The sequence below is a fragment of the Parasteatoda tepidariorum genome, chromosome 1, assembly GCF_043381705.1.
Source record: "Parasteatoda tepidariorum isolate YZ-2023 chromosome 1, CAS_Ptep_4.0, whole genome shotgun sequence".
NCBI classification, from domain to species: domain Eukaryota; kingdom Metazoa; phylum Arthropoda; class Arachnida; order Araneae; family Theridiidae; genus Parasteatoda; species Parasteatoda tepidariorum.
In genome coordinates, this window is record NC_092204.1 from 2952727 (window position 1) to 2964083 (window position 11357).

The 11357-nt window shown below is 32.7% G+C and overlaps 1 protein-coding gene across 1 annotated transcript in view; it reads right to left on the bottom strand.

Annotated features, from left to right (window-relative positions):
- The window catches only part of LOC139424801 (uncharacterized), a gene marked incomplete at its 5' end in the record, with an annotated part of 13486 nt that extends 10667 nt beyond the window's left edge, over positions 1-2819 (bottom strand). The window contains 1 exon segment of the mRNA XM_016067055.4: positions 2700-2819. Within this exon segment, the coding sequence (XP_015922541.2) occupies positions 2700-2716 (17 nt within the window).
- Positions 2820-11357: the final 8538 nt, after the last annotated feature.

The following is an 11357-nucleotide window of genomic DNA, read 5'->3' on the forward strand; positions in this document are numbered from 1 at the left end:
ACAGGGTTGCCACTCAAATCTGGAAAAAAAATTCCCTGTGTTTTCCCTGTACTATTATACACAATATATTAAAAGGAAACAACAATTACTGTGCTCTTTTGTGAGCTATATAGGGCTAACTATATTTATTAGTTTTAATTGGTGGGAAAACAGCTGAACATATTTAAATAATGTTATAGTAAGTGAAATAGTTTAGTATAGCTGAAATATCATGGCTAAATATCCCATAGATTACGCTTTGAGTGGGCACCATTTTTTAAAAGACAAAAATAAGAAACAAAATTCCCTGTATTTTCCCAGTTTGCAAGGAAAAAAATCAAAATTCCCTGCATTTTCCCTGTTATTTTAGGTGATTTTTAAATTCCCTGTATTTTCCAGGTTTTCCCTGTTCTCCATGTAGAGTGGCAACCCTGGACAAGTGTGTGCTTCGATTGCAAACAGAAAAGTGAAGGTTACATTTTTATTTAAACCTATCCTGGAGTGGATTTAACTTAAGACCAGATCTATATCTTTACAATCGGGTTTTTCCTTAAACTTCATTTCTGCACTGCAACTTGGTTTAATTTTGTTGTTTAGACCAGGTTTAAAGTTTTGAGGATGCCATACTGTGGAAGAAAATTATTGTCCCACAAATTCTCCTTCATTACAAATTTAAATGAAAGTAAAAGTAAGTTCAGGCAAACTTAAGAATAAGTCATGAAGTTTCAATTGATGAAAAACTTCAAAGTATTAAAATGCAAAGAAATTATTAGAAAATAACTTCTCCGTTGCGTAATCATAAGTTATCATAGCATAATTTATTTTCATTTGTATATTTTAAAATTTTCTTTTCTGTATTTGAACCTCATGACATACTCTAAGTTTGTTTGAACTCACTTTTTCCTTCTTTTAAATGCTAAACTAGCAATGAAGGAAAATGAGATTTTGCGACAAAAATTTTCTTCCGCGGTATGGCATCCTCATAACTTCGTTCTGAGAATTTAACCAAGATATAAAAATAAGGAAGCTAGGTGTCAATTATAAAATGCCAACAAAATTTTTTTTCCTTTCTAAACAATAAAGATGAGTCATACAAATTATATTTTCAAATGTAAAACAAATAATATCTATCAAGTTTTTAAACTATTTTAGAACAAATGGTGCCATTAAGAAAAAAAATATCTTGAAATTAAAAATAAAATAAAAATGGTGTTTCTGCTTATTGTCAATACTGTCCTTTTTAGTAATTATTGACACCATACACAGAAGCAAATCTTTAAATAAGAAAGACCTTTTCATTTAAATTATATGTTTGCTCATAAAATTTTGTCTCATTTCAAGTATTGAAAAAATGTGACTTTCTTTTTTTTGCAGTGAAAAAGTAAATATTCATCATAAGAAAATTCTTCATATTCGTTCAAAATTCTAGATACGATATTTTTCGAAAAAAATATTGATTGAACTTTTAACTAAAGATTATTTAAATTGCAAGGGATATTTCCGTATTGTGATATGTTGCACCAACTACAATTGCCAAATAGATTTTAAACTTGCAAATTGAAGAAAAAGCAAAAAACATGTAGATGTTCACCCTGAGGTGGCTACGACTTAAACGTTTCGAGTTGGTCCCATTCTGTGATGCATTTTTTAGATTATCTCGGGCCGCTGACCAGAAGTTGCCAAGACTTAGCGATTATTCTGCCACAGATCAGGCAGGGTGCGTAGCCAGATTTTTCAACAAAAAATGAGCCTCTTTTAAGTACTTTTAAAGCACTTAAAAAATATTTTTAATCACTTTCCAAAAAAAAAATCCTAATTAGGATATATGCAGCAATAAAAACTATTTTTTTCTATTATCTAGAGTTCTTAATAGCATAAAATCAATAAAATTCAAAAACATTTTCAAAACCTGTACATAATCATGATAAAATAATTAGTTTCTGATAAATATTGCACAGAAAATTGTGAAAAATCATGCATTTTTGTAATTTAGAATCGACAATCAACATGGCTACAACAAAATCTCTTTTTAAAGGATAGAAAAGTACTTTTTACAAACCATGAACAAAAAAAGCACCTTTAAGAGCTTTTAAGAAACGTAAATAAAAAATAAGCACTTTTTAAAAACGTTAAGCACCCTGTCAGGATAGGGAAATCACATTGTTTCCCATTTTTAATTATTCCTAACTGAAGGAAAAAAATAACAAATAATATTTATTCACAATATCTTTAAAATGTATTTAAAAGAGGGGGCGATTTCCCATGCAAATACAATTGAAATTGTCTTTAAATTTTTTCAATCCTGGTCATCGCTTTTGGTATGGTCTTAATATAAACATTATCAGAATGAGATGAAATTTTTATTATTGTCATTAAAAACTCCAAGATACAGAGCCCAATCTAAGGGGAATCCTGTTTTACACTCTACAAATCAATGTTATAAAATAAAAAGAATATTTAAATTCATGATAACAAGAAAGTAAGCATTTGACAAAAGCAATACACTTTATGAAAGAGCATTTAGTAAGGCATTAATGTCTTATTCGACAAATAGTAAATTCTTACCAATGCTTACTTTTCCAAACTTATTAATATACAAACACAGTAATTTTAATTTAATTTAAATCAGTTAAAATAATAATAAATTATAAAATGAATCAAGAAATAAACAATTTCTTGAGAATACAACGAGTAATTAACATAATAATAAAAATGTTTACTTGTAATAAAACGCCATCTAAATTCGTACAATATAAAATAAATATTTCATAAACTATTTAAAACTTGACAAAATTAACTGGACTGAATACCGAACGATTTCCAAAACAATAAACTTGATTATTCTTGAATCTTGAATGAACAAGATCTCAGCGCGGACCACAGTTTGACCAATCGCGGTTTGAGAGAATAATAAAGTTTAATTTTAACTTCTAGCGCCATCTGTGTTCAGCTCTGCACGGCCAAAAATCCATGGAAGATTGACAGATCGACATAAAACAGGAAAAAATTTATAAAACTTCCGGGTATATCCCTCCGCTTATGTTATACTAACAAGCATAATATTCTAGGAAGTTATATGATTGTGATCTTTGTTCAAATTAACTCAAAATTTTATCATTCTTATGAGTTTTCTGCATTTTATAAATTCTAACAGGTCGTGAGCCTAAAACAAATTTAAGAAAATTAATATCGCAACATAAATAAAGAGTAAGATTTGTTACATTTTGGATGTTATCTCATATTCGGCTATAATTGTGTAAAATGTAACCAGAAGTTATTTTCTAGGTAGCATCATAGGATGCTTGTGGAGTCTTCCGTTATTTTCTTTGTTACTTTTTTAGTTGAAAGTAATGTGAAATATTGTAAACACTACATATCGAATTGCGCATTTTACATACAGGCGTAGAAATCAATCGGGAGTGGTAACCCGAAAGTTTTACGACGAATTTTAACTCCTAGTGCCATATCTGCTTAGCTTTACATGGTCAACCATCCGTAGAACCATCCTTAAGGTTCCTAAAACAGGAAGAAATTTAGAAAACTTCAGGTGTATCCACTACTTATATTATGCTTACGAGGCAATGTGTGAACAGGCTAAATACTTTAAGCCGTTTTATTATTGGGACTTGTACTAAAATTTAGGCATAATTTTGCCATTTAGAAGAATTTTCAATAATTTATAAATTCTAGCAAGTCGAGAGCCTGAAATAAATTTAATAAAATAAATTATCACAGCATAAACAAAGTGTAAGGTTAACTTTGCGGTGAGTTTTATCCCTAATTTTGCTACATTTGTGTAAAACAGCCCCGTTTGTAAGCTTTTAGGTAGCATTATAGCAAGATTGTGATATCTTCCGAATTGATTTGTTGCTTGTATCGTTGAAAGTTAGATTGAAAAAGCGCGTTATATTGGAAACACATGCATAATAATATTGGATGGTGTGTTTTTTTCAAGCTTAGGCGTGAAATTTAGTCGGAAGTTGTAGCCCAGAAGTCTTACGAATTCTAACCCCTAGTGCCATCAGTGCTTAGCCTTACACTGGTCAACCATCAATAAGCACAAGAATACCCAAGTAGCACCTATAGGCGATCGCAACTCTCGAATACGCCATCTGGGGAGAAGACCGGTTCCATGCCTTTGACCCTTCTCCCCTATCTCCTCCTCTTTTCAAGATTATTGTATAGGAATGTACTACGATATTTCTCCTTTTCTTAATATTTTTCGTATTTGACTGTTAAAAATATTTTTTTAAATGTTTTTTTTAAAATTTTCATGGAGCTTTCTTTCAGAACTATGTTCCATATTAGTTTCCCAACTTAAAAGATTTTAATCTATATACAAATAAAGACATAAACTAACATATTTCCTTCAATGGCTCACCACACGCTGATGGTGAAAGCATACGACGTGTTGCCATAGGTAAAGAGTGCTGCGCTATGCCACCTATAGCCAGGGCCGGATAAAGAGCCTTAGAGGCTCTAAGAACTAACAAGATTTTGATGCTCCTTAAATAAAATTAAAAATATCAACATAAATAAGTGAAAAATACTTTTCTTAAATAATATTAGAGAAAGTTTACCAAAGTAAATGTATATAACTGCAGGAGGAGGATCTATAATGGGAATAAAAAAATTTTCAATTAACTCTTTGAAGAGTTTTCAACGCTAACCACATATTTTGCTATCTTAGAGCCGAAACTAAAATTATTTTGGTAATTCTGATGTTTTATTTTTTTAAAAATTCCCTGTCCCACAAGCTATTTTTTTTCCATTTTAGTTCTATGAAATATAACATAATTTTTTTATTCAAACTTTCAGGGTGTTCCGTATTATCGTTTAATATGCTTTTTAAATTTTTTCTAGCAAATAAGGGAAAATTTTTTATTGTGGATCTCAAATTAATATATTTATGGGAAAAAATTATCGACCATTACCGAATTTCTATAGAGAATAAAAAAAATTTGCAAAAGCTTAATACTGTATCAAAATTGAATTAATAATTAATAAAATTAAGAAACAATTTTTCTTTTATCTCTGAAAGTGTTGGGACCCCTGTGATAATTCTCTGTGAGTTTATAGAATTGTTCTTATTACCTACAGCATTTATTATTACTAACTGAATTAACTCACTTTCGTATTTATAACGATGGTAACACGCAATTGATTATAACATGCAATCGAAATATCTACTACTTTCCGATTAGCTACAGTATTCAAATCTGTACTTGAGCTCCGTGCTTGTTGAGAATTCAAGTCGCTTCCTGACCACAACAAATAGAGTTTATCAACACTATATCGGCAAATAGGACGTATGACAAATAGATATTTTTATCACGTAAGCAGTCAAAATGCTCCAAATTCTACCAGCATTCTATTGACAAAACCAGTTAAGATTGCTTACGGACCACTGAAAGCTAAGTTTATCGTCATTTTATCACTAAAGAGAATTTTTTTCGTGAAACAAAACTTCGAATTTCTTCTCTTTATGAGTAGAATCTACAAATTTCAATTGTGTCCGAAACCTAAACTCTGTGTCTGATGACAATACAAGTTACATTTGTTTCGTAAAGATTGTAAAACAAAATTTATCTCCGTTTTATTGACAATCAAAATTTTAACGATTTTCAAACAATAACAGGTAACATTTAAAACAAGAAAAAATAAAATATAAATTTTAAAAACTATGTTTTCAGGTGGACAAAAAAGAAAAAAGAAATTTGTCGCGCATAAAACGAAAAATATAGGCGCATCACTTTCTAGCGATGGAGAGAAAGAGGAATTAAAGTCGGTGATAATCCTATCACCAGCTACCCCCCTCTCCGTGTTCAGAAAGCGATGCGTCCAAAGCTTTTTGTTTTAAAAGTGACAAAATCGAATTATTCCTTTTTTTTCCCGCTAACTTGAAAAACGTAGCGTTTATTACATTACAATGCAAAATAAATATTTATTATAATCAGTTATTAATTACACTCAATTCATTTATTGCAATCACATTCAAATATATTCCAAACTAAACTAAGTGGAGCGACAGCCCATTGAGGGCCAAGGCCTACTGTGCCCATCTCAGTTTTCTTGACCTTGGGCTCTGGGGTGCAGGAGCACATGTTCCGGTCAGGTGGTCAGCCGGACGCGGAACCCCCAGTGCTTAGTTCCCAAGCATGCTTGGTACTCATTTATCGACCCACTGAATGGATGAAAGGCTGAGACAACCAGGATCTGTGGCACGGGAGTGCGAAGCGCTACCACTCAGCCATCGGGCGTCTCAAAATATTCTACACCTTTAAAATGCGTTCAACATATACAGTTAAAGTTCTCAATTAATAATAAGTAAACTTTATAATTGAATCTTTATATATTACTTCATTTTGATTTCTCTTTTTTTGAAAATTAGTTAATTATAGAAAAAGAGTTTTGTATTTAAAACCGAATGATTGAGCGATTGCTTTATAACACACATATATGCTTGTATTGTATTGAACACTAATTTTATTATAAATTTTCAAATAGTCAGAGAAGGAAGAAAATAAAACTATCAGCTTTATTTATTTTTATTTTGTTTTTTACGCGATCGTAAAGACTTCGAAGAATCTCTAGGGTTTTTGCTTCTTTTTCTAGCCTCGTTGCATTATTAAAATTTAAAAAAGATGAATACTTTTAAAATCGAACCAAGTCTCCTAGAATATGAAATTAAAAAAAAAGAAAGGAAAAATTAACACATACTGATTACAGATAGAGTCGCACTGTTTCAATCTGTTCAAGTTAATCTGTCAATCTGTTCAATCTATTCAATTTTCTGGTGTTCGCGGAAAATTAGTAACTGAAGTTGTACTACTGCTTAAGGTTTGGTTTCTTAGGACAAGCGCCTTATCTGGGCGTCAGCGGGACGTCAACGTCCCGCCGACGCCAGCAAAATACTGGTTTGTTAGCTCAAGGCCTGGTTTCTTAGAACTAGCGCCTTATCTATGCGTCAGCGGAAAGTTGACGTAGAGCTGACGCCAAAAAAATACTTTTTTGTTAGCTCAGCGTGAGCAGTCGGTCCAACGCAGACATTATCTCACATTGCGCATGCGTTCATAACGCAAACAAATATTTATTTTGAATTTGTATTGATTTTGTTATTGTCGACCAGTGTTTTAGAGAACAAATAATGACCTTGACGAAGAAAAAACACATTATAGCTGAGCTAAATGAAGAGTGCTATGTTTAATGAAGAAGCTATGTTTAATATCAAAATCATAATCTTGGCTGATATCAATATGTTGTTGGATGTTGTCCGCCATTGCTTCTGTGGTTAACGTCACGTTGTAATCCAACTGCAGTTGAGTTGGACGGCAATTGTAGTTCAAGATGAGCGTTCGATGACGTATACTATCAAACTCACAAATGGACCAATCAGAGGTTAGCGCTGATTTCCAGCTGACGGCGTCCTGTCCTAAGAAACCAGGCCTTTAGAAAAAATAATTACAAAAACCTAGAAAAAATGATTACTTGAAAAATAATAACGCAAAATGTGATTACATAAGAAATGATTACGCAAAAAGCGATTACGTAAAAGCGATTACGTCAAAAATGATTACATAAAAGTGTTACGCAAAATGTGATTGCATAAAAAGTTATAACGTGAAAAGTGATTGCTCAAAAAATATGCAGAAGGAGGCAAACAACTCAACTCAGCTTGGCAGCAGGAGGAAAACAATTTAACTCAGTAGCAGGAGGCAAACAACTCAACTCAACTTGGTAGTAGCAAGAAAACAACTCAACTAACCTCAGAAGCAGAAAGAAAACAACTCAACTCAGCAATGGTAGCTAATCATGACAACCCAGCTGCAGGAGGGAAACAATTCAACTTAGTAGCAGGAGAGAAACAACTCAACTCAGCAACATCAGGCAAACAACTCAATTCAACACGGCAGCAGGAGGAAACAACTCAACTCAGCTCAGCAGCAAGAGGAAAACATCTCCTGAGATTGCAATAAATAGACATCAATAGCAATTTAGTTTAAACCATGATCTTGTGTTAGAGCTTATAACTGAAGAAAATTTGCAAAGAACATTTCTAGAAATATATTTTTCTTCATTGGCTTCTTATGGTGTTCCCCTAAGCACGTGCATCTTGGTTAATCCGGTATGCTTAATGGTTAATCAGGCCCTGCCTATAGCCTATTTCGATCGCCAATATTAGATAACATAAGAAAAACATTTAAATCTAACGTTATCTTGCACAACTTTCTAATATTAGAACGATACAAAAGGTCGCTGTTTTCTCTGCATTATGTAACATTATATTCTATACAAACTAATATTATCTAGCGGTCGCCATAACATTAGTTTGCATTGGTTTTGATGCCACGTAATATTAGATTTTGTAATTTCTGACATTATCTTGCGTTGCATTTTATTTTTGGAGAAAGCAAGGGGAAGATTTGGATGGTAGTAGAACAAATCGGCAATAAAATTTTACTTCATTTGTTGTGAGGCAGTAAAACATTCCCAGCAGCAAAAAAACTAGGGCCCTCATTGGGTTAATATTCATGAATCTTGGCTCAGTATGGGTTCAAAGGGCCTTTATTTTTCCGATATTGGCCCTATATAGAATTTTCTGATTCACCTGATATTTTACAGCCACTTTAGAACCAATATCGGTCCTATATAGAATTGTCAGATAAACCCGATATTTTATATCCATTATTTAGCCGATGTAGGTTTTATATTGGCCAATGTTGGCTCTATATAGGCTATTCTAAGAAAAATATTAAAATATCGAGACATTCCAATATTGGTCCCTCGGTGCATGTTCTTATAGGAACCATATCGAGCCAATTTTGAACCAAACTGGGGTCAAGGTGAAATTGTTGCCAGGATGGAACAACCTCTTATTACAAAGTATATTTTGTGTCCAGTTGATTTTCTTGAATAAATATTTCAAATTTAAAAGTAGGTATTTAATTTACGTCGTATTAGAGCTGCACAATGGGTTATTGACGACGGTCTGGGAAACATTCTTGAAGTTGATCCGAAAACATACCATCACAATTTTCATCCTCTGGAGGGGGGGGGGCTTCCCTGCTTTGGCAGCCCGATGACATGCACGAAGTCTAGCACTTTACGCAAGAACAGTTTCACAAGGACAGATAACGCGCACCCTCGGTCCCTACGCTGGCTGATCACAGCCACCCGCTTACTGATCGCAGTCAGTGATGCTTGACTTAGGTGTTCAACTAGGAACCATGTCTTTACGATCAGTCCTCTGAGGGACCAAATTTAATTAAGAAATGATACTTGAGTTGCTAAACTTTTATTGATCTTTTTTTCCTCTTTTCTTTATACAATGAGTTTTTCGATAAATTTTATATCATTATTTATTTTGAAGTGCTTATTTTTAATTTTAAAGGTATTCTTAATTTTTAATTTTAAATGTATTCTAAATTTTTAATTTTAAATGTATTCTTAATTTTTAATTTTAAATGTATACTTAATTTTAATGTATTTCCAATTTAATTAAGCTGGCCAATTTTATTAGCTCTAGTTATCTCCCATTTTTCTCTAGCCATTTGTAATTTCACAATTATCATACATCAATCATATTCTGAAATTATACAATTAAAACCTCGCTATATAATTATAAAGTTTAATTTACAATTAAGTTGAGTGGAAATTTTAACTTCAAACACAAAATCTTTTTTCTTCTTAAAATCCTGAAATAAAATTGTTTTATTTTTAAATTATCTTCTTTGTATTAATTTAAACAATAAGGGACATAATTTAAAAATCTTCTTCAACAAATATTTTCTTCTTTTTTCACTGAAATTAAATGGAGAAATTCTTTAGTATTCCTTTTGTATCTGAAATTTCACTTAACTAAACATCTGAAACAAAACCCAAACGCAGCGTAGAAATTTCTCCAGGGTGTGAAACCAGGAAAGCATCTAATATTATGAAAATGGCCAATAATTTTTTATAATGCAAAAATACCTTTTCATGGGCACATCAGAAATTTTCTACAATTTCAAAACCAAAAAAAGGAGTAAATATTTTGTTTTATCAAAATTAAATTTGCACAAACATATAATTGTATACGAGAATGAGACTAAAAAATATAAATTTTTTGCATCATCTTTTAAAAGCTGCCATTCATATGAATGATCAAAAGTTGACTAAAATCAATTATTCTGAACGTTGCTATTGGCGATCGAAATGGGCTGCAGGTGGCGTAGAACAGAACTCTCTACCTATGGCAACACTTTACATGCTTTCACCATTAGCGGGTGGAGAATCATAGAAGAAGGAAGTGCGTTAGTTTCTGACTTCTGTCTTTATTTTTACATAAATTGAAATCTTTTAAGTTGGGAAACTATATGGAACTGAAAACTACATTAAACATTGTTCTAAAAGAAAGCANTTTTTTATGTCCTCGTCGGAAGTTACAAGAAATAGAACATTAGCAGTTTTTAAAAGGGCGACAATCTTTACCTTTTGAATTTTGTTTTGTAGAAAAATGAATTTCTGATCGTTTCCAAGCACAATATTAATCGAATCATAATTACACTGCTCACAATAGGAAAGAAAGCTTTGGAACCCATAACAAAATAGATTTTTGTTTAAAGCAATTCAATTGCCTGTATTTCTCTGACTATAGATAATGCGTTATGATTACAGATAACGTGTTAACATAACCGTTCTTAGATAACAACAAAATCAATTATTTCAAAAAGAACTTTTCTACATAATGCAGTGGACTGATCGGTAAGACACGGTTCCCAGCAGATCACCGAAGTCTAGCGGCTGCGGTCAGTGTGCGGGTGGGTGACCACTTGGATCAGTCTGAGTAGGGACTGAGGGAGTGCGGTAGGGGTCCTCGTTAAACTGCTCTACCGTAAAGTGCTCGACTTCGCGTGCAGGTCGTTGGGCTACCGAAGAGGGGGTGCCACCCCCCTGCAGAGAATCAAAATTGGGATGGATCATCCTCAGGGATGTTTTCCAGACCGTCGCCACCAGCCCATTGGGCAGCTCTAGTGCGACGTAAATGAGCTACGACAACAATGTAATGCAATTCCAATCTGGCGAGCAGCAACTTATAACATCGCACACTTCGTTTGTTTTTTTTGTAGCTTGAAGTCAGGCTCGCGGAAAATGCCGCTAACTTGTTAAATTTAGTAGGAGTAACACGACCTGTGATGTAGGCTGTAGTATTTCCAATTAAACGATTTTGTGTAGAATGGACAACTAGTAAAATTTTTATTTTGTAATGTAGCGAAGTTAACCATAAACTGACCATAAAGCCAAAAGCGTAAAGCATACCCATAAAGTTTTAGAGACAGATTAATTTGTTCATGTCCGTGCTTTCCCTCTTTATCCTGCTCAGCTAATCTTCATGAAAA